This window comes from Mesoplodon mirus, assembly GCF_964341445.2.
Source record: "Mesoplodon mirus genome assembly, chromosome: 16".
Taxonomy (NCBI): domain Eukaryota; kingdom Metazoa; phylum Chordata; class Mammalia; order Artiodactyla; family Ziphiidae; genus Mesoplodon; species Mesoplodon mirus.
In genome coordinates this window covers 77,727,864-77,753,931 of record NC_138992.1, presented here as the reverse complement: position 1 = coordinate 77,753,931, position 26,068 = coordinate 77,727,864, and the positions used below count along the sequence as shown (strand labels likewise).

At 42.0% G+C, this 26,068-nt stretch overlaps 1 protein-coding gene across 10 annotated transcripts in view; it reads right to left on the bottom strand.

Annotated features, from left to right (window-relative positions):
- PRKDC (protein kinase, DNA-activated, catalytic subunit) overlaps nucleotides 1–26,068 on the bottom strand; it is a 164,200-nt gene that overhangs the window by 136,788 nt on the left and 1,344 nt on the right. For all 10 annotated transcript variants that reach the window (XM_082600986.1, XM_082600989.1, XM_082600992.1 and 7 more), the window contains exons 2-16: nucleotides 25,365–25,441; nucleotides 25,173–25,265; nucleotides 24,805–24,879; nucleotides 23,945–24,053; nucleotides 23,416–23,528; nucleotides 23,225–23,324; nucleotides 11,844–11,899; nucleotides 11,729–11,759; nucleotides 11,086–11,243; nucleotides 5,299–5,445; nucleotides 3,857–4,021; nucleotides 3,016–3,184; nucleotides 2,585–2,634; nucleotides 1,844–1,969; nucleotides 400–549 (exon numbers count right to left, since the gene is read on the bottom strand). In XM_082600986.1, coding sequence (XP_082457112.1) covers nucleotides 400–549; nucleotides 1,844–1,969; nucleotides 2,585–2,634; nucleotides 3,016–3,184; nucleotides 3,857–4,021; nucleotides 5,299–5,445; nucleotides 11,086–11,243; nucleotides 11,729–11,759; nucleotides 11,844–11,899; nucleotides 23,225–23,324; nucleotides 23,416–23,528; nucleotides 23,945–24,053; nucleotides 24,805–24,879; nucleotides 25,173–25,265; nucleotides 25,365–25,441 — 1,619 coding nt within the window. The remainder of the gene's footprint in view (nucleotides 1–399; nucleotides 550–1,843; nucleotides 1,970–2,584; nucleotides 2,635–3,015; nucleotides 3,185–3,856; nucleotides 4,022–5,298; nucleotides 5,446–11,085; nucleotides 11,244–11,728; nucleotides 11,760–11,843; nucleotides 11,900–23,224; nucleotides 23,325–23,415; nucleotides 23,529–23,944; nucleotides 24,054–24,804; nucleotides 24,880–25,172; nucleotides 25,266–25,364; nucleotides 25,442–26,068) is intronic.

Sequence of the window (26,068 nt, the reverse complement as noted above, 5' to 3'; positions counted from 1 at the left end):
TACCTTCTACTGACTCCAGAGCACAGAGCTTGGAGTCTCCCCGGGTATCAACCAGAGGAACGTCAGGTTTCCCGATCCTACTGCAAAAGGCCGCCTCTACACTAAGTAAGACTTGACTCCGCTATTGCTGAGGAATGAGGAACAATCCTCGTAACAACTTTTTCCAAAGAGTTGCTTTAACTTATTAAACATATAAACTACTATCTAGTAGTTTTGAATAATCTAGAACAGAATATTTTCTACACATTAGGCAATGCAAATAAAAAAGTATCAATGACACGTATTAATGCTGATAAACCAATTTCCTGTGATCTCTACAAGTGTGAGATTTGCTCATACTGCAGCACGCAGAGTTAGCACAAAAAGGATGCAGAATTATTACTGACAAGATCTTCTAACCTCTTGTTCCCCAACACTCTTTTTCAGTGTAAGATCCAATTTCTCGATAATCTTCAAAACTGATTTTACAAATTCATCATAGAGCAAACGATTCAGACTTGGAAGAGAAGAATTCACAAAGAGAAATGCTTCATCTGCTAAAAGAGAATCCTTAAAATAAAGAAAATAATAAATTTCAACATACTGTGCAAAAAAGTATCAGTACCAGTATTAAACAAGCATTATGACACATAAAGATGTATACGTATATTCAGGTATTATGGAAACTCCTGTGTAAACTATAGCAGATTTACCTCAAAGTTTTCAAGCTGGAAAATGTAGATTCCTTCCTAAATTATTAAGACAATACCCTTCCAGTTAGATACGACTTACGCAGTCATGTAACAAACACACACAGTAGTAAATGAGAAGATTTAGGCCAATCCTTGTCAAAGTATTTACCACATTAATGTGTGAGTGTGTGTGTGTGTGTGTACACACATCGGTATACTATACATGTTGTGTCTATGTGCACATGCACATGCATGTACATATGCACATATACACGTGTGCACATATAAATACGCATGTACTCACACATACATGCATGCATACATATGTATAAATATATATCTACTCTCAGAATGGAATTAAAGTATTATAATCTATTATTTCTTTAAAACTGAAATATTGTACCATTCCAAAAATACGGACCAATTACTCTGCCTTTACTCAAATAGTTTATGAAACTTAACCTCAAAATGTATCTAACATCACATATAAGAAAACACATTTTAGGTAAAATTATTAAGATTGCTATACTATTTTGCCTCAATAAGAAAAACTCCTAAGATTTTTCACAGGATAGGAACCATCTATTGACAAACACTGCTTTTCCTAGGCTATGAATGCTTTGTCAAAGACTATGTTAAACGGTGGCCAGAACGTGGCTTAGAGCAGACACCACTGAAACACCTGCCAGAAACGTAGGAGGCGTGATTCTAACCGTGAGAAACAGCCGTGCACCCATCTCCTTCGTACCTACTACATCAACCGGATTTACCTTCAGCTTTGGCAAATAAAAAGAGCACATCTCTCCCGTGGTGGTAACACTGCCTGCCATGTTCTTTTTATCCACCAGCCTGGGTCTGTTTGAAAGAACAACTCTGCACCAATTACACTATGTATGCTGCTTCTTAAGCTAAGATGAGGACTCAGCTATGGTAATTCATTAATTTTAAATGAGTTCTATAATTTTGTTCCTTTTGATTTTTTTCAAATCTCACTTTAACTATCCTAACTTACACTGTTTTCATTTTCCATTACCTGAAATAAATACTTAAAAAAAAAAACCCTATTGAAAGTTAGTAAAATATACTTCTGAGATAATTCTTAGGTGTAAAGCTATGGAGACTAATAAAGAGGAACTAAGGTACTTCTGTGGCTTTAAAATGGTCGTTTTTACCATCATCTGGTCACAGCTCAGGAGATTTCTAAAAAGATCCAAATAGTCTTTGTACGTGGGCACTCGCCATTTGCCGGTTCTAACTTCCCCTGACACACGGTAGCCCTCAGACTCAGGCTCAGCACCCTGGTGGGAAGACAAACATCCAACACTGAGGACAGATCAGAGAACGAGCAGCACTGCTCCACTTCCACTTTCTGATGTCAGAATTCTCTAAGCTAAAACAGTCACCAGCTGGAGACTCTTCATTTGTTTGAGGAAGACAGTATATTACGAAAGCATAATAAAAAAGCTGGAAAAATCACAATTTTCTAACTAGGACTAAAACAGTGATGCACTAACAAGTGTTTCAAAACAATATCCAAGGTATGTGTTATACGAATAATTTACCTCAACTTCTTATACAGATCTCTCATCTCATCCTATTTCCTGTTAACTTAAAGTAACTAAGACATGCCTCCCATAATATACCTACGTATTTTGTCCTACAGCTTAGCTTCAAGAGAAAAAGATCCCTTTTTGTAAAAATGTATGTATAGCAGTAAGGTTATGTTTAAGGATGTCTCATAACCATCACCGGAAAAAGTACTTAGGTATTACAGCCTATACTTTTCAAAATGTAGCTAATGGCTAATAACAAAAAAGCCACTTTTGTATATTTACAGACTAAAAACTCCAGCAACATCTTTAGCTTTCAAGATGACAAAAGACTAACTTTCAAATCATACATTCAGAATTTACCTTTTGAAGGATCACTGGTTTAGAACATATTCTGATTAAACCTTGATGCACTATAAAAAGAAAATGAAAACAAAAAAGAAAAATACACTGAAAAATATAACCACTCAATAAAAATGACAGCCATTATCTTTTTGAACATAACTTACCTCTCAAATTTTTCTCTAAGTTTGTTAATATCTTTAGTTTTAATTTTTTTCTTTTTTTTCTTTAGTTTTAAATTTTAGACTATTAAGATTCAAAAGCAAAAGAAAGAGGAAAAAAATTCAAAAAATGGATAGAAAAAGGATATTTTGGTCCACTGAAATACTAGGAGTTCTCCAAGAGGCATCAAAAGATACAAAAGAATTTGGCAACCAGATGTTCTTTATATCAAACAACATGTTAAGTATTACCCATTCATCGTCCTCAAAACAAGTGAATTCCAAACTCACCCATGGTACTAATGCAATTCCAGAGAACTGGTCCTTTTTCTGCCAAGGCCAGGAAAACTTTCACTATGGCTTTGCAACACACCAACTGCATTTTTGGACTGTACTGGGGGAAACTGTCTATCTGCATGACCACGAGGTGCTCCAGAACTGGCATGTGCACCTCAGGAACCTGCCAGAAAGGAGAGCACACGAACAGCTAGGGCAGGCAATGAATAACTACAGGGACCATACAGACAGTCACAGTAAACACGACTCCATTAGACACGTATCAGATGAATGAAAAACCAGGATTATTACCTATTCTGCTGACTTATTGCTGTGATTGTCTAAAGAAAAATCAGAGTAACTGTCTAAATGATACTTAAGGTGCAATTCTACCCCAAGCAGCAATCTTAATCTTTTAGAAAAGATAAAAAGTAACAAATAATTTTTCCTACTTTGGGAACAAAAAGTCAAGTTGCATGACAAAAACCGTACCGATACAACATACTAGCTAAAAATGTCACCTTGGGGACTTCCCTGGTGCTCCAGTGGATAAGACTCCATGCTCCCAATGCAGGGGGCCCAGGTTCAATCTCTAGTCGGGGAACTAGACCCTACAGGCATGCCACAACTAGGGAGCCCCCCTGCTACAACTAAGGAGCCCACGTGCCACAACTAAGACCTGGTGCAACCCAATAAATAAATATAAATAAATAAAGATATTAGGGGAAAAAAAGGTCACCTTGACCTCAATGTGCCCGTACTGAATGCATATTAACCTGCTACACCATCAAATTACCTGAAGAACTGAGGTAAAATAGTCAAAATTGTGCTCCGTTTAATCAACTATCTCACTCACCGTATCAAGGTGAAGCAAGACACTGGCAACAGACTGGAGGAAGCTGGGCAGCTGGTAGACGTGGTCCTCGGCCGTGTCCGTCTCGGTGAGGAACAGCTGCCGGCAGCGCTGAACAAGCTCCACGAACATGAAGCCAACGTCTTCTGCGTTTATAACCTTGCAAGGCTTTAGGGAAAGAAAACAAGCCTCTGTCAACCTTACCAACCTCAAAATAATGGTGTTTAAGGTGTCGTGTTAAGCCATGTTGTTATAAACTGAATGTTAACAAGCTTTTTAATGGAGAGGAAATACAGATATAAAATACAGTGTATGTCCTAAAGATGCTTTCTGAAAGATCTGTAAGTACATTCTGAACAGTTATTAACACACAACACACCTATTGAATCCTGTGTTCTAGGCACTGGGAAGATGGAAGTCATCAAAGAGAACTGGGTGCAGGCCCTGCCCACAGAGGCCACTCGCCCAGAGGAAGAGGCACAGCACACGGCAGCCGGAGGCACCTTCCTCACTCACGCCCCCGGCTGTGCCGTCCTCCGCCCGGCCACGTGCTCCTGAGGCCCCTGAGACTTCGGCTCGAGTCCCTCCTCCAGGAGACTCTGGCCCCTGTATCTCTGCCGCGTCCTCTCCCTTCCTCCCTGTTGGTCATGCTCTGGCTACACTACGGCACCACAACAAACAAGTCCAAGCTGGCCAGACCTCAGGGTCTGAAGCTGTGAAGCCCAGGCTCTCGGTCACCTCTGAGCCTTCTCACACAGTTTCTTCTGCCCTGAGTACACTGAAAGGAGCCGCAGAGACAAGTGGAGATACAGGTTTATTTTTAAGGGGAAAGGATCATCTGGAAACAAATGAGGAAGCATGAGGGAAGGAGTGAGGAGTGGTGTGGAGGGCTGGAAACAGACCCCCAGACCCCACAACAGGGAAGCAGCCGGGGAGGCAGATCTGCACAGAGGCAGGGAGTGACGTCCTCTGTCGAGTGGGAGCACCCACGGCGGTGCTCCACGCCCCTACACAGACCTCACGCAGGCGCAGGGGCCCTAGCTAGCGTGCCGAGTGTCACCACCAAACTGCGCCTCATCAACAATGGGCAGCGCGGCAGCAGGAAGAACGTGGTGTTTCTCGTCTTCGGGTCGGAGTTATGTCTTGGTTCTGTCAACTGTTCACTGTGTGCCCTTTCACGAGTTACCTAATTTCTCTGGGCCTCAGTTTCCTCACCTGTAAAGTGGAATCATATTCCTAAAAGCTTGTGGGAGAGTTATGGGTATTTGAGATAATACACATACAGAATCCTAGTACACAGCAGGCACTGAAAAAAACAAGTTAATGACAAAGCAAGTAAGAACAATATTTTCACAAGTGTGAGATGCTATTCAAAATACAATAAAGTACATTCCTTTAAACACTCAAGTGAAACTAAGAAGACAAGAGTACATTAATGGGCATACCCCTGCAAACAGTCCATATCCACGAACAGCGATGGACAAGTCCTTGCTGTTTGCGTCCACGTTCCTGATGATGCCATAGAACTGCTCCATGAAGTACCGCAGCTTACTCCTGTGCGTCTCTGCGTCGTTCGCTACCATGAAAGAAAGCTGCAATGGCATAATGTTTACTTTAGAGACATTTCTAGGAAAACAAAGGAATCTCTCCAAATGTGAAAAGGCTAGAACTGCTGAATAAGACATTAGCAATGTGTTGTCACAGTTCCACAGCTGCTTTTACTCATAAAGAACCATTTCTTCCATCTGTTGCTTAGTCTCCAACAGGTTCAGAAAAGGTACTTTCTCAAGTAAGCCTTTATTATATGTGACGCTTTTTTTTCCTAGAGAAAGGGGCTGAAAGAGACCAGGTAGATGCAGGAAGACGTTTGCACAAAACACAGGCTCCGGACGAAAGCTCCCTGATGAAGCAGAAGGCATCTTTAGACTCATCTGTGACTCATGGTGACACAGAGCTGGGCAGCCCAGTAGCCGGTGAGTTCAGTCACCAACAGACTGGGACCCACAGGAGGGAACACGGGGACGGCTCAAAACTAAAAATCAGAAGGAAAGACAAGTGTCTTATATAGTTTTCTGAGTACAGGTCTTTTACCTCCTTAGGTAGGTTTATTGCTCCTTAGGTAGGTATTTTATTCTTTTTGTTGCAATGCTGAATGGTATTGTTTCCTTCATTTCTCTTTCTGATATTTTGTTGTTACTGTATAGGAATGCAAAAGATTTCTGTGCATTAATTTTGTATCCTACAACTTCACCAAATTTATTGATTAGCTCTAGTAGTTTTCTGGTGGCATCTTTAGGATTCTCTATGTATAGTATCATGTCATCTGCAAACAGTGACAGTTTTACTTCTTCTTTTCCAATTTGTATTCCTTTTATTTCTTTTTCTTCTCTGACTGCTGTACCTAGGACTTCCAAAACTATGTTGAATAATAGTGGCGAGTGAACATCCTTGTCTTGTTCCTGAGCTTATAGGAAATGCTTTCAGTTTTTCACCATTGAGAATCATGTTTGCTGTGGGTTTGTCATATATAGCCTCTATTATGTTGAAGTAGGTACCCTCTACACCCACTTTCTGGAGAGCTTTTATCATAAATAGGTGTTGAATTTTGTCAAAATCTTTTTCTGCATCTACTGAGATGATCATATGGTTTTTATTCTTCAATTTGTTAATATGGTTTATCACATTGATTGATTTGCGCATATTGAAAAATCCTTGCATCCCTGGGATAAATCCCACTTGATCATGGTGTAGGACACAAAAAGATGTAGAGATATACCATGTTCTTGGATTGGAAGAATCACTATTGTGAAAACGACTATAATACCCAAAGCATTCTACAGATTCAGTGCAATTCCTATCAAATTGCCAGTGGCATTTTTTACAAAATTAGAACAAAAAAATCTTTAAATCTGTATGGAGACACAAAAGACCCCGAAGAGCCGAAGCAGTCTTGAGGGGAAAAAACGGAGCTGGAGGAATCAGACTCCCGGACTTCACACTATACTACAAAGCTACAGTAATCAAGACAATATGATACTGGCACAAAAACAGAAATACAGATCAACGAAACAGGATAGAAAGCCCAGAGATAAACCCACACACCTATGGTCAACTAATCTATGACAAAAGAGGCAAGAATATACAATGGAGAAAAGACAGTCTCTTCAATAAGTGGTGCTGGGAAAACTGGACAGCCACGTGTATAAGAATGAAATTAGAACACTCCCTAACACCATACACAAAAATAAACTTGAAATGGATTAAAGACCTAAATATAAGACCAGACACTATAAAACTCTTGGAGGAAAACATAGGAAGAATACTCTTTGACATAAATCACAGCAAGATCTTTATTGACCCACCTCCTGGAGTAATGGAAATAAAAACAAAAATAAACAAGAGACCTAATGAAACTTAAAAGCTTTTGCACAGCAAAGGAAACTATAAACAAGACAAAAAGACAACCCTCAGAATGGGAGAAAATATTTGCAAACGAATCAATGCACAAAGGATTAATCTCCAAAATATATACACAGCTCATGCAGCTCAATATTAAAAAAAACAAACAACCCAATCCAAAAATGGGCAGAAGACCTAAACAAACATTTCTCCAAAGAAGAGATATACAGATTGCCAACAAACACATGAAAGAATGCTCAACATCATTAATCATTAGAGAAATGCAAATCAAAACTACAGTGAGGTATCATCTCACACCGGTCAGAATGGCCATCATCAAAAAAAGTACAAACAATAAATGCTGGAGAGGGTGAGGAGAAAAGGGAACCCTCCTGCACTGTTGGTGGGAATATAAATTGATACAGTCACTATGGAGAACAGTATGGAGGTTCCTTAAAAAACTAAAAATAGGGCTTCCCTGGTGGCGCAGTGGTTGAGAGTCCTCCTGCCGATGCAGGGGACACAGGTTCGTGCCCCGGTCCGGGAAGATCCCACATGCCGTGGAGCGGCTGGGCCCGTGATCCATGGCCGCTGAGCCTGCGCGTCCGGAGCCTGTGCCCCGCAACGGGAGAGGCCAAAACAGTGAGAGGCCCGCGTACTGCAAAAAAAAAAAAAAAAAAAACTAAAAATAAAACTACCATATGACCCAGCAATCCCACTACTGGGCATATACCCTAAGAAAACCATAATTCAGAAAGAGTCATGTACCAAAATGTTCATTGCAGCACTATTTACAATAGACAGGACATGGAAGCAACCTGTGTCCATGGACAGATGAATGGATAAAGATGTGGCACATATATACAATGGAATATTACTCAGCCACAAAAAGAAATGAAACTGAGTTATTTGTAGTGAGCTGGATGAACCTAGAGACTATCACACAGGGTGAAGTAAGTCAGAAAAAGAAAAACAAATACCGTATGCTAACACATATATATGGAATCTAAAAAAAGAAAAATGGTCATGAAGAACCTAGGGACAAGACGGGAATAAAGGCACAGACCTACTAGAGAATGGACTTGAGGATACGGGGAGGGGGAAGGGTAAGCTGGGACAAAGTGAGAGAGTGGCCTGGACATATATACACTACCAAACGTAAAATAGATAGCTAGCGGAGAGCAGCCGCATAGCACAGGGAGATCAGCTCGGTGTTTTGTGATCACCTAGAGGGGTGGGATAGGGAGGTTGGGAGGGAAGGAGACGCAAGAGGGAAGAGACATGGGGATATATGTATATGTATAACTGATTCACTTTATTATAAAGCAGAAACTAACACACCATTGTTAAGCAATTATACTCCAATAAAGATGTTAAAACCTTAAAAAAAAAAAAAGAAAATGTACAAACAACAAATGCTGGAGAGGGTGTGGAGAAAAGGAAACCCTCTTGCACTGTTGGTGGGAATGTAAATTGATACAGCCACTATGGAGAACAGTATGGAGGTTCCTTAAAAAACTTAAAATAGAATTACCATATGACCCAGCAATCCCACTACTGGGCACATACCCAGAGACAAAACCACAATTCAAAAAGACACATGCACCCCAATGTTCACTGCAGCACTACGGACAATAGCCAGGTCATGGAAGCAACCTAAATGCCCATCGACAGACAAATGGATAAAAAAGATGTGGTACAAATATACAGTGGAATATTACTCAGCCATAAAAAGGAACGAAATTGGTCATTTGTAGCATCGTGGATGGACCTAGAGACTGCCATACAGAGTGAAGTAAGTCAGAAAGAGAAAAACAAATATCATATATAAACACATATATGTGCAATCTAGAAAAATGGTACAGATGAACTGGTTTGCAAGGCAGCAATAGACACAGAGAACAAACGTATGGACACCAAGGCGGGAAAGCGGGGTGGGTGGTGGTGGTGGTGGTGTGATGAACTGGGAGACTGGAACTGATATATACACCAATATGTATAAAATAGATAACTAATAAGAACCTGCTGTATAAAAAATAAAATAAAATTCAAAAAAATAAAAGCTCAGACACTCAAGATGAATCTAATTCATTTCTCTCTCTCTCTCTCTCCAGTGTAAAATAAGTCACGTCGTTCTCCACAATTTCTCACTCTTAAAATGCCTTAAAAAAAATGCTCATTCAATAGGCAAAACAATAATGGAAAGAAGAGTGAAATTGGAAGACATCCACTACCTAATTTCAGGACTTAATATAAAGCTGGAGTCATCAACACAGTGAGGTACTGCCGTAAGGACAGACAGAAAGACAAATGGAACAACAGTCCACAAATAAACCTCCACACATGTAGTCAACCGCTTTGTGACCACGGTGCCCAGGTAAGTCAATGGGGAAAGAAGTCTTCAACAAATGGTGCTCAAATCAAAAAAAGGGGGAAAAATCAACTTCAAACGTTCCTGTACATGATACACAAAAACTAACTCAAAACGCGTTATAAACCTAAACGTAAATGTTAAAACTATGAACTACAAAACTCCTTGTGGAAAACTAGGAAAAATCTCTACTACAAAACTCCTTGTGGAAAACTAGGAGAAAATCTCTGCAACCACGGGATAGGTAAAGTTTTTTAGGGTATAGAAAAGAGGACCAATTGGAAAACTGGTAAATTGGACTTAAAACTTTAAAAGTCCTGCTCTTCAAAAGATACAGTTAAGAAAAAGACAAGGGAAGCCACAGAGAAAAACTATTTGCACTGTTTTTAGAAAAGGGTTTGTATCCTAATTGTATAAGAAACATTTACAGCTCATTAATAAAATGACATACAACCTGATTTCAACGCAAGCAAAAGATCTGAAGGAACACGTCACAAAACAAGACATAAGAATGGCAAACCACTACAGGAAAAAAAGATCATCAACAGTCACCATGGAAATTCAAATAAAATCACAGTAGGGTAACACTGTACACCCATCAGAGGGGCTGAAATTATGTCTGCTCCAGAGCCACGAGAACAGTCGGCAAGGGTGCTGCTCAGCAATGTCCTCAGCTGGTCCCGTTACAAGAGCCCCCGCAGCCCAACCCCTGGTAGCCACGCGTCTGCTGCTGCATCTGGGACTCTATTTCTGTTTTGTGGATGGGTTCATTTGTACCCTTTTTTTAGATTCCACATGTAAGTGCTATCTTATGAAAAATAAAATAAAATAAAGCAGTAAACACCCTAAGAGTCCCTACAGGAGCTGTGGGATATGCCTGCAGCAGGACAGCAGCTGTGCCCCAGGTGCGTGAGGGCTCCCAATGCCGCTCTTCAGAATTTTCCATCAGTGCCGCCCCAGCCAGTCTCATTCCCGCCACCAGCCCACCCTTGGGTGTTTCCAGCTGCCACTGGGCGCTCAGAACCACAGCACCTGCTCCTTGGCCAATGGAGACACCCAGCCACCTGCAGGCTCCCCCTGCATCCACACCCCAGCTGGATGGAAAGACCCCAGGGCAGGTGGGCTCATCTCAGTCACGAAGCCACAGAGACACAAGCATCTTGTCTTAACATGGCAGCTGATGCTGACCCTCACCCTCACTGGGCCACCGGCTCCAGGGAGCCCTGGCCTCCCAGCCGTCCCTCCCTGCCACCACTTCTTCTATCTAGCCTTGGCTCTGAGGCCCTGATCCGATCTGGCATCTTCTGAGGTTTCTTCCAGACCTGCCCATGCAGCTGATGGATAAGCATGCTTTTTCTTTAAGTACCATGGAAACTAATGGATCAACCTGTATTTACTTTTCAAACGTTCATGCGCAAGACTGGAATTTAATTTTTTGCATAGAAAGAATTTTAAACAGTACCTGTTTCAGGAAAGATTCCAGAGCTGAATATGCAGCTTTTTTCAATTCCATATTTGTGTGGCTACACCATTTCGACAGTATTTCAAATAAGGAAACGTAGTTGTCCAGGAGGCAGGTGCTAAACTGAGATGCATGCAGGGTAAATATGGACAAGCCAGCTGCAAATGCAAAATACATCACATTTAAAATAAGACAACAAAGGGCAGAACAAAGAGCTAAGAAAAAGCTTCAGGCACACGTCAAGTTACAACTGTGCTCACAAAGGAGGCTCCAGCACCCTCACTCTAGGGACCCAGTGGTGCCCCGAGGCCTCTGCTGCCCCCATCCTCCATCTCGTTGACAGGCCCGTGACTCCCGAAACAAAGGTCGGAAGTAGGATCAGGGTTTATTCAGATAAAGTCAGAATCGAACAGTCTGGATCCCCTGAGAGTTGCTCTGAGAGTTGCTCTGAAGAGATTTTTTCTGCAATCATGTGATCTAAGTGTGACCATCTCAACCAGCGCCCAAGAGGCCCCGTCGTAACCGCATGGGAGCCTCACAGGTGTCAGTGCACTGACTTTCACTCACAGTTTAAGCAAACGTTCACTCAATGCATTAACTTAATAATCTGAAACATTCCACCTCATTAAATATAGGATCTTACCCAAAGGCACCGCGTATCTCTTCAGATCAATCTATTAAAAAAAAAAATTTGCCATCAATGTTTGACAATCACGAGGCTCAGCTGAAAAAGAATTAAGAGGAATATTAAATCTTACCTGAGGACAGATTGCCTTTAGTGCAAAATCAAAAATCTCCCTTGAAGTCTGGGGATCTGGGGAAAACCGAAAGCAGCCGCTGTCACACAGCGGAGTAGTGTCATCTGAGCGAGCCCACAAGGTCTTAAGACACAGCTCCGTTTCAGACGGCACGGCCTCCTCCCCCTCACCCGTCCCCATCCGACGGGCCCTCAAACACTCCGCCCGGCTCGTGCTCTGACAGCGACCGGCGCTGCCTGTGCCGAGTCGGACTCTGCTCTGGTCTCCTGGCCTCAGCCGCCTCCAGAGGAGCCTCCCTCAGGCATCCTGCAGGCCTCTGCGCCCAGGCTCCCGAGCTGACCCTGCCCACACACACAGCTGTACATCTCGTATCTCGGGAGGCTGCCAAGGCCGTGTCCTGAGGTTTCCTTTCTCCCACAGGATCCAGTCCTACGTGGTGCATGCACGCTAAGTGTGGATGCTGCACAGCGGCCACAGCTAGACACGTCCGGGACGAAAAGCCAGGTTCTGGCCTGCAGCTCAATAACCAGTGGACGGACTTCAGCTGCTCACTGCCACCAAGAACCATGGCTCTCGGCGCTGCACTAAAGCACACCTCAGCCAAAGCAGGCAGGCAGACCTCGTAAACATCAAGGCCCAGACCTGTTCGTCACAGAAAAATGAATCAGCGCGGAAGCCCCTCTCACACTGACCCCGCATTCTGTGCGACCTCACCCCTCCCCAGCGCTCTGCAGCAGGCAGCCCAGCTCTCATGAACCCGACCACAGCCGGCAGCCTGGACGCCCGGAAACCCACTGCTCCCGCTGCCTGGAACATCCTCCCCAGCCCCTCCCCAGCAGGCCCCTCGCCACCCTGCAGGCCTTGGTCTCTCGTCACCTCCCCAAAAAGAACCGTGGGCTGTGCACCTCCTCCATCTCTCCATGCTCAAGATTCCCACTCACAGTACCCGGCGTGCGTGCACAAATGAACCCTGAAATCTGCAGAGCTTGTGCTCCTCGTCTGTCTTCTCACCACACTGAGCTCGCGATGGCAGGAACCCAGGGATTCCCATCTCTGAGCCCAGCACCCAATCCATCACTCTTCAGACAGAAGACACCCAGCAAAGACATGCTCTATGAACAAACGTATTAGTTCTGAGTATTACCGCCTGAAGTCACATAATCACAGCGTGACCATAAACTGCAAATTTTAGCCTCAGACCAAGGCTTAAATCCCAGTCCTGCCACGTGCTGGTTACATTAGTTTCCTGTCTCTGCTGTAACCAATTATCACAAACTCAGCAGCTTAAAACAACACAAACTTATTACCACACAGTTCTGGAGGTGAGAAATCTGAAATCAAGATCACAGGTACAAGTAGAAAACTCTCTGAAAACGCCCTGAGGACCAGCAGGACAGACCTTGCACAGCTGAAGGCAGAAAGCAGCCACGCAGACGGGCCGGCGCAGTGTGGCCTGCTCCCCCAGCAATGCAACTGCAGGGTCCGGACCCACATCGGGCTCCCCAGCTGGAGACCCTGCACCCGCAAGACAAGCCCCCAGAACATCCGGGAGAGCCAGGGGACTGCAAGGAACGAGAGCCGCTCCCCCCGAGGCCCAGCACAGGGGCTGCAGCTCGAAAAGCACCTGGGTCTCCTCTCCCATGAAGGAGTGGCATGGACTCACTCCAAATCGTGTGCCAAAGGGGCAGGGCTCTGCTGGCACGTTCTCAGGGTCCCCAGGGGCTGGCGAGCACCAGATGCTGGCTGCGGTGGGGGGGCTATGGGAGCCCTGTCCTCCACCGAGCTGGCCGGGTACTGCCAGCCCCTTTCTCACTCCCCATCTTACCCGTCACAGCCCCGCTCACCCCACCCAGTTTCAGCTGCGGACCCACCACGGCCCGCGCTCCTCCCAAGCAGCCCACGCCCCACCAGTCCTGGTGCGTGCCCTCTGCCGGCACCAGAGCCCCTCCAAATCCACCCCTGCCTGGCCAGACACCTCTGGCCAGCACCAGCATCCCCCAACGTGGCTCCTGCCCCAAGGGCTGGCCGCACACACCGGAGCACCAGCAACAGCTGTATCCGGGCCTCAGAGCCCAGCGCACACGGTAGCGCATGGGAGGCCAGCCTGGCCTGGCCACACAGGGGACGCTCCTGGGGCACCCGGCTCCAATGCAGTCTGGGGGCACTGCACTACCGGGCCCCACAGGGCACCTTCTATACCAAGACGAGGAAATGCAGCTGACCTACCAAATACACAGAAACAAACACACAGAATCAGGCAAGATGAGGAGCCAAAGGAACACGTTCCCTCCTGCACTGCCGACGGGAAAGTAAACTGCTGCAGCCACTGAGGAAAACTGTGCGGAGTTCCCCAAAAACTCAAAAATAAAACTACTACGTGATCGAACTACAATCCTGCAGCCTATGGAAGGAAAACCACATTCACAGAAAGACAGACAAAATGAAAAGGCAGATAACTTTGTACCAGATGAAGAAACAAGACAAAACCCCAGGAAAACCACTAAATGAAATGGAGATAGGCAACCTTCCAAAATAAAAATTCAAAATAATGGCAGTGAATATGATCCAGGACCTCAGGAAAAGAATGGAGGCAAAGATGGAGAAGATGCAAGAAATGTTTAACAAAGATGTAGAGCAATTAAAGAACAGATACCTAAAAGAATTAAAGAACAAACAGAGATGAAGAATACAGTAAGTGAAATGAAAAAAACACTAGAAGGAATCAATAGCAGAATAACTGAGGCAGAAGAATGGATAAGTGATCTGGAAGACAAAACGGTGGAATTCATTGCCACAGAACAGAATAAAGACAAAAGAATGAAAAGAAATGAAGACAGCCTAAGAGACCTCTGGGACAACATTAAATGCACCAACATTCACATTAAAGGGATCCCAGAAGGAGAAGAGAGAAAGAAAGGACCCGAGAAAATATCTGAATAGATTATAGTCGAAAACACCCCTAACATCAAAAAGGAAACAGCCACCCAAGTCCAGGAAACGCAGAGTCCCAGGAAGGATAAACCCAAGGAGAAACATGCCAAGAAACATAGTAATCAAATGGACAAAAATTAAAGACAAAAAAAATTACTGAAAGCAACAAGGGAAACCAACAAATAACATACAAAGGAACTCCCATAAGGTTAACAGCTGATTTCTCAGCAGAAACTCTACAAGCCAGAAGGGAGTGGCATGATATATTTACAGTGATGAAAAGGAAGAAACTACAACCAAGATTACTCTACCCGACAAGGATCTCATTCAGATTCGACGGAGAAATCAAAAGCTTTACAGACAAGCAAAAGCTAAGAGAATTCAGCACCACCAAACCAGCTCTACAACAAATGCTACAGGAATTTCTCTAAGTGGGAAACACAAAAGAAAAAGACCTACAAAAACAAACCCACAACAATTAAGAAAACGGTAATAAGAACATGCGTACCAATAATTACCTTAAATGTGAATGGATTAAATGCTCCAACCAAAAGACACAGGCTCGCTAAACAGATACGAAAACAAGATCCGTATATATGCTGTCTACAAGAGACCCACTTCAGACGTAGGGACACATACAGACTGAAAGTGAGCGGATGTAAAAAGATATTCCATGCAAACGGAAATCAAAAGAAAACTGGGGGGGCTTCCCTGGTGGCGCAGTGGTTGGGAGCCCGCCTGCCAATGCAGGGGACATGGGTTCGTGCCCCGGTCCGGGAAGATCCCACATGCCGCGGAGCAGCTGGACCCGAGCCATGGCCGCTGAGCCTGCGCGTCCAGAGCCTGTGCTCCGCAACGGGAGAGGCCACAACAGCGCGAGGCCCACATACCGCAAAAAAAAAAAAAAAAAAAAAAGAAAACTGGGGCAGCAATACTCATATCAGATAAAATAGACTTTAAAATAAAGAATGTTACAAGAGACAAGAAAGGACACTACATAATGATCAAGGAAATCAAACCAAGAAAAAGATATAACAATTATAAATATATATGCACCCAACATAGGAGCAGCTCAATACATATGGCAAATGCTAAATAACAACCATGAAAGGAGAAATCGACAATATCACAGTAATAGTAGGGGACTTTAACACCCCACTTACACCAATGGACAGATCAAACAAAAAATAAATAAGGAAACACAAGCTTTAAATTATACATTAAACAAGAGGGACTTAATTGATATTTATAGGACATTTCATCCAAAAACGGCAGATTACACTTTCTTCTCAAGTGCACACGTAACATTCTCCAGGATAGATCACATCTTGCGTCACAAATCAAGCCTCGGTAAATTTAAGAAAACTGAAATAATATGAAGCATCTTTTCTGACCACAACACTATGAGATTAGAAATCAATTACAGGGAAAAAAAAAACAGAAAAAACACAAACACATGGAAGCTGAACAATACATTACTAAATAACCAAGAGATCACTGAAGAAATCAAAGAGGAAATCAAAAAATACCTAGAGACAAATGACAATGAAAACACGACGATCCAAAACCTATGGAATGCAGCTAAAGCAGTTCTAAGAGGGAAGTTTATAGCAATACAGTCTTACCTCAGGAAACAAGAAAATTTTCAAATAAACAATCTAAACTTACACCTAAAGGAACTAGAGAAAGAACAAACAGAACCCAAAGTTAGTAGAAGGAAAGAAATCATAAAGATCAGAGCAGAAATAAATGAAACAGAAACAATGAAAACAATAATAAAGACCAAGAAAACTAAAAGCTGGTTCTTTGAGAAGATAAACAAAATTGATAAACCTTTAGCCAGACTCATCAAAAAAAAGAGGGAGAAAGACTCAAATCAATAAATTAGAAATGAAAAAGCAGAAGTTACAACAGACACGGCAGAAATACAAAGCATCATAAGAGACTACTACGAGCAACTCTATGCCAATAAAATGGACAACCTGGAAGAAATGGACAAATTCTTAGAAAGGTATAACCTTCCAAGACTGAACCAAGAGGCAACAGAAAATACGAACAGACCAATCACAAGTAATGAAACTGAAACTGTGATTAAAAATCTTCCAACAAACAAAAGTCCAGGACCAGATGGCTTCACAGGTGAATTCTATCAAACATTTAGAGAAAAGCTAACACCCATCCTTCTCAAACTCTTCCAAAAAATTGCAGAGGGAGGAATACTCCCAAACTCATTCTACGAGGCCACCATCACCCTGATACCAAAACCGGACAAAGACCAATATCACCGATGAATATAAATGCAAAAATCCTCAACAAAATACTAGCAAACAGAATCCAAGAACATATTAAAAGGATCATACACCATGATCAAGTGGGGTTTATCCCAGGGATGCAAGGATTCTTCAATATACGCAAATCAATCAATGCGATACACCATATCAACAAATTGAAGAATAAAAACCAAATGATCATCTCAATAGATGCAGACAAAGCTTGTAACAAAATTCAACAATTTATGATAAAAACTCTCCAGAAAGTGGGCATAGAGGGAACCTACCTCAACATAATAAAGGCCATGTATGACAAACCCACAGCAAACAGCTTTCTCAATGGTGAAAAACTGAAAGCATTTCCTATAAGATCAGGAACAAGACAAGGATGTCCACTCTCACCACTATTATTCAACATAATTTTGGAAGTCCTAGCCATGGCAATAAGAAAAAATAAATAAAAGGAATACAAATTGGAAAAGAAAAAGTAAACTGTCACTGTTTGCAGATGACATGATACTATACATAGAGAATCCTAAAGATGCTACCAGAAAACTACTAGAGCTAATCAACGAATTTGGTAAAGTTGCAGGATATAAAATTAATATACAGAAATCTCTTGCATTCCTATACACTAACAATGAAAGATCAGACAGAGAAATCAAGGAAACAATACCACTCACCACTGCAACAAAAAGAATAAAATACCTAGGAATGAACCTACCTAAGGAGGTAAAAGACCTGTACTCAGAAAACTATAAGACACTGATGAAAGAAATAAAAGATGACACAAACAGATGGAGACATATATCATGTTCTTGGATTAGAAGAATCAATATTGTGAAAATGACTACTACCCAAAGCAATCTACAGATTCAATGCAATCCCTATCAAATTACCAGTGGCATTTTTTATAAAACTAGAACAAAAAATATTAAAATTTGTATGGAGACACAAAAGACCCCGAATAGCCGAAGCAGTCTTGAGGGAAAAAAACTGAGCAGGAGGAATCAGACTCCCAGACTTCACACTATACTACAAAGCTACAGTAATCAAGACTATATGGTACTGGCACAAAAACAGAAATATAGATCAATGGAACAAGATAAAAAGCACAGAGATAAACCCATGCACCTATGGTCCACTAATCTATGACAAAGGAGGCAAGAATATACAACGTAGAAAAGACAGGCCTCTTCAATAAGTGGTGCTGGGAAGACTGGACAGCTACATGTAAAAGAATGAAATTAGAACACTTCCTAACACCATATACACAAATAAACTCAAATGGATTAGAGGGCTTCCCTGCTGGCGCAGTGGTTGACAGTCCGCCTGCCAATGCAGGGGACGCAGGTTCGTGCCCCGGTCCGGGAGGATCCCACATGCCGCGCAGCGGCTGGGCCCATGGGCCATGGCCGCTGGGCCTGCGCGTCCGGAGCCTGTGCTCCACAACAGGAGAGGCCACAGCAGTGAGAGGCCCGCGTACAGCAAAAACAAAACAAAACAAAACGATCAGAGACCTAAATGTAAAACCAGACACTATAAAACTCTTAGAGAAAAACATAGGAAGAACACTCTTTGACATAAATCACAGCAAGATCTTTTTTGATCCACCTCCTAGAGTAATGGAAGTAAAAACAAAAATAAACAAATGGGGCGTAATGAAACTTAAAAGCTTTTGCAAAACAAAGGAACCTACAAACAAGATGAAAAGACAACCCTCAGAATAGGAGAATATATTTGCAAACGAATCAACAGACAAAGCATTAATCTCCAAAATATATAAACAGCTCATGAAGCTCAATCTTAAAAAAACAAACAACCCAATCCAAAAATGGGCAGAAGACCTAAATGAATATTTCTCCAGCGAAGACATACAGATGGCCAAGAGGCACATGAAAAGCTGCTCAATATCACTAATTATTAGAGAAATGCATATCAAAACCACAATGAGGTATCACCTCACACCAGTCAGAATGGGCACCATCAGAACATCTACAAACAACAAATGCTGATGAGGGTGTGGAGAAAAGGGAACCCTCTTGCACTGTTGGTGGGAATGTAAATTGATACAGCCACTGTGGAGAACAGTATGGAGGTGTCTTAAAAACTGAAAACAGAATTACCATATGAACCAGCATTCCCACTACTGGGCACATACCCAGAGAAAGCCGTAATTCAAAAAGACACATTCACCACAATGCTCATTGCAGCATTATTTACAATAGCCAGGTCATGGAAGCAACCTAAATGCCCATCGACAGACAAATGGATAAAGAAGATGTGTTACATATATATGAAATATTACTCAGCCATACAAAGGAATGAAATTGGGTCATTTGTAGAGACGTCGATGGATCTAGAGACTGTCATACAGAGTGAAGTAAGTCAGAAAGAGAAAAACAAATATAGTATATTAATGCATATATGTGAACCTAGAAAAATGGTACAAATGAACCAGTTTGCAGGGCAGAAAGAGATAAAGACATAGAGAACAAACATACGGACACCAAGGGGAGAAGGTGGCAGGGGGGTGGTGGTGGTGGGATGAATTGGGAGACTGGGATTAACATATATACACCAATATGTATAAAATAGATAACTAACAAGAACCTGCTGTATAAAAAAATTAAATTAAATTCAAAAATTCAAAAAAAATTAACCACCACAGGTTCCAGCAATTTCACTTCTGTGTATTTACCCAAAGAAAACAAAAATACTAATTAGAAAAAATATATGCACTCCAGTGTTCAAAACAGCATTATTTACAACAGCAAAATATGGAAGCAATCTAAGTGCCCATGGATAAATGGATGAATAAAAAAAATGTGGTGAATATTTTTGTATATATACATATTTGTAGGAATACTGTTCAGCCGTAAGAAACCAAGAAGTCTTGCCATCTGCAACTACATGGATGGGCCTAGAGAGTATTATGCTAAGTGAAGTAAGTCACACAGAAAGACAAACACCACGTATTTGTCTCACTTATATGTGGAATCTAAAAAACAGATGAACAAACAAAACAGAAACAGACAGATACAGAGAGCAAACTGCATGTTGCCAGAGAGAATGGAGGTGGGAGGATGAGTGAAACAGGTGAAGGAGATTAAGAGCCCCAAACCTCCCATTGTGAAGTAAGTCAGTCACGAGGATGTGACACACAACATGGGGAATATAGTCAATAACATCATAGTAACTTCGTCTGGTGACATATGGTTACTAGACTCGTCGAGGTGATCATTTCCAAAGGTATTTCATCGTCAGATCACTATGCTGTATGCCTGAAACTAACATAATATTGTATTGCAACTATACTTCATTTAAAAAAATAAAATAGGGAACTCCCTGACGGTTCAGTGGTTAGGACTCGGCACTTTCACTGCCAGGGCCCGAGTTCAATCCCTGGTCAGGGAACTTAAATCCTGCAAGCCATGAGGCACGGCCGGGAAAGAGAAAAAAAAAAAGGAAAAAGTAAAATAAAATAACATAAAGTCAAGGTGTCATCAGGGTGTGTTCTTTTCTAGAGGCTTTCAGGGCTGCCTTCTCCTGACTCTAGAGGCTGCTCGCTCTCCTTGGCTCCGGGCCCCTTCTCCATCCTCAAAGCCAGCTTCTCCTGTCACAGGGACCATGCAGCCTCCCTCACCCCCGTTTAAGTACTTTTGTGATCATACTGGGCCCACCTGGATAACCTCATCTCACAGTCAGGTGATGAGCAACCTTAATCCCGTCTGCCACCTGACTCCCCTTTGTGATATAACCTAAGTCACAGGTGCTGGGATTAGAATGAGGACGTCTTTGGAAGCCATTATTCTGCCTACCTTGCTACTTGAGTGACTTTGGAGAAGTTACTTAGTTCTAGTTTTCTAATGTATGAAACAAAGATATTATCACCTACCTTAGTGAGTTATTACAGGAATTTTCCTTGCAGTATGAATAGAATAATCTTTAGCACACAGTAAGTAAGCAGTAAGTGCTATTATTTTTCTTGTTCGCCAAACGTCAATTAACATAGGAAACAAGGACAAAAAGAAATAAGCAACATTACCTGCCACCATGGTCAAGTGACAAAAAAAACATACAACCTCGCAGATTAAAAATACGTCACAGAAAGTGCTGTCACAGAGAGGACTACAGAATCCCAAGGAAGTGACCCACACAGGGGGAGCATAAAGGCTTCAGAAAACAGATCTTTGAGCAGGAACGTGAAAGGGTGGGAAGCCGGCCACAGCCATGGATCAAAGAGAGAGGAGACCGAGGAAGGGAAAGCAGGTGGAGCTGCGCCAGTGTTCCTGGTCAGAGGCAACAAAGACGGGGTGAAGAGGAACACCAGCAGTTTCGGAAGCATCCGAAACTGCTGTTTTCACAGGCCAAAATCACTGGACACTGGCAATTTCTTAAGTTTCGATTTAATGAAAGCAAACACATGCTGGAGGTAGAAAAATTTGGCAATTATCTGAACAAAACACAGTAAGGAAGGGCAAACAGATTTTTTTCTTGTGAAGAATTTATGGGGTTAAAAGTTTTATTTGTCTTGTAAAAAGAAATGAATTTCCTAATGCTTACAATGCTGTCATAGCTAGATTATCCTCTAAACTTTTAATTCTGAGATACTATAGAAGAACACTACTGACGGCTATGTAGAAAGTTGTATTAAACAGAGTTTAAAATCAATAAGTAAGGATTTCCAGCATAAGAATTACAAAATGCTAATGAAGGAGATCAAAGAGGACCTAAACAAGCGAAGAGGTACACTGTGCTCGTGGATTGGAAGATTCAACGTGGTAGAGATATCAACTCTCCCCAAACTGACCTACGAGTTTAGCACAACGACCATCAAAATATAAGCAAGGTTTTTCAGACACAGACCAACTTATTCTAAGACTGACGTGGAAAAGCACAGACTTTATAATACCAAAATCATTTTTAAAAGGAAGAATAAAATGCGAGGACTTAACGGCACCTGACATTTAAGGCTCACTATATAGTTATATCAAAAAGATAGTGTGCTGTTGGCAGGAGAACAGACACACAGACCAACAGAACAGAGAACCAAGGATTGACCCACACCAACTATTTTCTACACAGGCACACAACGATTCAGTAACCTGGCAATGATCTCCTGGAGATGGCACCAAAATCACAGGCAACCAAAGAAAAAACAGATAAACTGGACTTCATCAAAATAAACAACTTTTGCACATCAAATGGCACAGTCAACAGAGTGAAAAGGTAATTCATGGAATAGGAGAAAATATTGGCAAATCATGTATCTGACAAGGAACTGATATGCAGGATATACAAATAACCCCTACAACTCAATAACAAAAAGTCAAATGATCTGACTTTTTAAATGGGCAAAGAACTTGAATAGACATCTCTCCCAAGAAGAGAGAGGGGGTGCAACAGGCACTTGTGAAAAAACTCAACACCATCAGCCATCAGGGAGATGCAGTGAGATACCACCTCACACCCACTACGATGGCTACGATCAAACAACAGAAAACAACAAGTACTGGTGAGGATGCGGAGAAACTGCATTGTTGGTGGGAACGTAAATTAGTGCAGCCCCTGTGGAAAACACTAAGGCGATTACTCAAAAAATTAAATATAGAACTACCACATGGTCCAACAAGCCCACTTCTGGGGATATACCCCCAAAATGAAAGCAGGGACTCCAGGTATTTGCACACCCATTTTCCGGCAGCATTATTCACAACAGTCAAAAAGTAGAAGCAACCCAAGTGCTCACTGAGAGGGGAGGGGGAGGAGGGGCGGGAGGAGGGGAGGAGGGAGCAGGGGGAGGGGGCTGTGGCCATAAAAGGGGAGCATGAAGGATCCTCCTGGTGATGGGCTGCTCAGTATCCTGGCTGCCATGGTGCGTACACAAGTCCACACCTGGTAAAACTGCACAAAACTAAACCCAGGACACAAATGTGTTCACATGAAGCACGTGGATTCTGAGCAAGGTCCACAGATTTTATCAGGCTGTGCTATCGTGCTACAGCTATGACAGACATCATCAGGAGACACGGGGTGAAGGACACATGGAATCTCTCTATTGTCTCTCCCAGCCACATGTGAATCCACAACTGGTATAAAAGTTCAAAAAAATACACAGTAATTCATTTTAGACCAGTAGTTTTTGAATAAAGAAACTCAAGTGCCATCAAGCGATACCTTCTTCCATGGATTTAGTGAAGTTACACAGAAGCGAAGCCAGTCCCTTCAGACACCCTGCCAGAACTGGAAGTTTGGGCTCTCTCACTGTTGATGTCATCTGAAAGGAGAGTTTTAACCAGATATCATTAAAAGAGAAAAATTCACCAGATATATGTAAGCAGAAAAGAAGATCATAAAGTTTATCATACCTGGGTCTTAAGTTCACCCAGAAAAGCCCGGAAGAGTTTATCTGAATTATTTACCATCTCACTAGGATGAACTTCGCCTAATACTCCTAGGAGCTCATATATCTTTTCTAAAACTGAAAAATAAATTTTAGACAAATTTAGGCCTAAAATCACTTAGATAAATTAAACAAAAATGCACAAATAAGAAAATGAAAGGATGTTCAGTTCAAAATAATTTCACGATAAGCCACACAAAATATCTAGTTTTATGTACTGAATCTTCCGTGATGTTTTATGCAAATTTATTATTATAAACTAAATTACATTTGACACGCGTTGTGAGTTTTCTATTTAAAGAAATCTTTTGTAAAGATTAAAATTTTTGTAAGACTTCACACATTGTTTCTTGTCTCCATTTTGGTTTGTTTTCAGTAAAAAGAATTCATCTGTGAAGCATATAAATACCTTGGCAGAGAAAGCCTAAGTTTGACACTAATCATTTTTTAATTTGTTAAAATATTTTTTTAAATAACATTTAAATACAGCTCACCTGTATCTGGTATTTTTGTTTTCAATGCAAGTTCTCCATAGAACTTGCTAAATAACTCTCCAACTCTGAATTCATCCATGAGGCTCGAACTTCTCAAAGTCTGAAGTAACTGAAAGAACACAAGGTAGCCGAGTGCACAAGACAGCAGCAAAAAGGTTTCCGTCTACCACACCTGCTCACACACACACTTCCACACCCACGTGTCTCTAGGGCACTCACCCTCCGCTTCTCAGGGCTCTTATCCAGCCACGTTATTTGGGAGGACAGGTTGAGGTGGGTGGTGGAAAAACAGGGGCTACAAAGGGGAATGGGAGGTAGACCTAATATCACCTTCCCACGAATACTACACTAGGACTAGACACGTGTTCTCAGAGACATATTAAGACAAGGACCAACAAGACCCAAAGCAATTCTAAGAGAGACACACCTAAACAGATACCTAGATGAGAGTAAGCCCAATGACCACTTACATACAACACACAGACCCATCCCAGTGTAAGGTTTTAGGAAAACATTCAAAGACACAATGAGATGAGCTCCGGCAATTCTTAGCAGCGTTTAGGTTTTCACAGTAAGGGTAATAGGGTAATGGAGGGGCAGCCAATTCCTTATACTCCGCGCTACCTTCCCCTTCATACCTCCCACAACCGAACTTCTCCCTCTGCTACCCAGAAGGGTGTGAGGGCAAAATACCAAGATTGTTATTGGGTGGGTGATGGTTGGGAAACATGCATCTTCTCCACACATCAATGTGATTCCACAACGTCTCTCACACAAAACATAACCCAAAACTCCGATTTTCAGTTCAAGAGATACATTTAATAGAAAATACATGCACTTAGAAGTATTTTTTTAATTACCTTAATAAGAAGTTCTAGGGCTGGAATTTTACATTTAGCAGCTTTATCTTTTGTATAAACACTGGTACAAGTATTCTGGTTTTAAAAGGAGACATATCAAAATCATCAGTAAGACCTTAGTTCTTATAACTAAGACTTAACAGCTAAAACTATGCCTGGGAGGAGCGATACCAGTATATATTACAATTTAATAGTTTTCCACAAGGGCCTTAGCTCATTAAATTTTTTAAAAAATAGCCACTTAATTTCTAACACAATCAAGCAAAAATAAACTCCCCAACAAGAAGGGCAGAAATAAAATTAAGTAACTTACATCATAAGTTAAAAGGGACATTGGTATATAACGAGGTATGTTTTTTCCTCCTTACCTTAATATCGAGAGAATAATGTGTGATCTTCTGGCCAATTTTCTCTAAGAAAACACATAAAAACTTTAGGGCTTCTTCTCTACAATCACGAAACTATAATAAAAGAAATAAACATTACAGAAACACGGCTAAGAAAGTCACCTCAACGTGAAGGAATACACTAGAAGAGCAAAGTGAAAATCTTCAACTTACTTCATCAACGCTAAGTGATTTCCGAACAAATACAAGCAAACCAAAATCTTTGGAAAAAACTAAGGAAGTGTGTAATGCTGGAAAAAACAAACAGACAAAACAAATTAAGAGAGCTGCCAAGGTACTCCATAAACCCACCCTAAAGGTGCCGCTTTTTTGCAATTCAGCCTCTTAAGTGATAAAACACTAGCCTAAGGCTGCCGTATTTTGACAAGGAAAATGGGAAATTCTAGATGTTCCACAGCAATGCGGTAGGCAGAACAATGGCCCCAAAGATGCCAGAACCCTAATTCCTAGTGTCACACCTGTGAATATGCTAACTTTACATGGCAAATGAAAATCAGGTTGCTAATCAGCTGACCTTAAACTGGTGAGTGTCCTGGGCCATCAGGTGGGCCCAATGCAATCACAAGGGCCCTCACAAGTGGAAGAGGGAGGAAGGAGAGGGAGTACAGGAAAGCAGGACAGATTCCAAGCATGTCACTTGACCCTCTGCTGCTGGCTTTGAAGATGAAGGGGGAGGGGGGCAGCATAATCCAAGAAATGCAGGGGTCTTCTAGAAGCAAGGAACGCCAGCAAGGAAAAAGGGACCTCAATGCTGCAACTGCGAGGAACTGAAGTCTGCTAACAACCTAAATGAAAAAGGAAAAGAATTCTCCCTCAGAGCCTTCAGAAAAGGAAAGTGGCCCTGCCTGCTGCCTTGA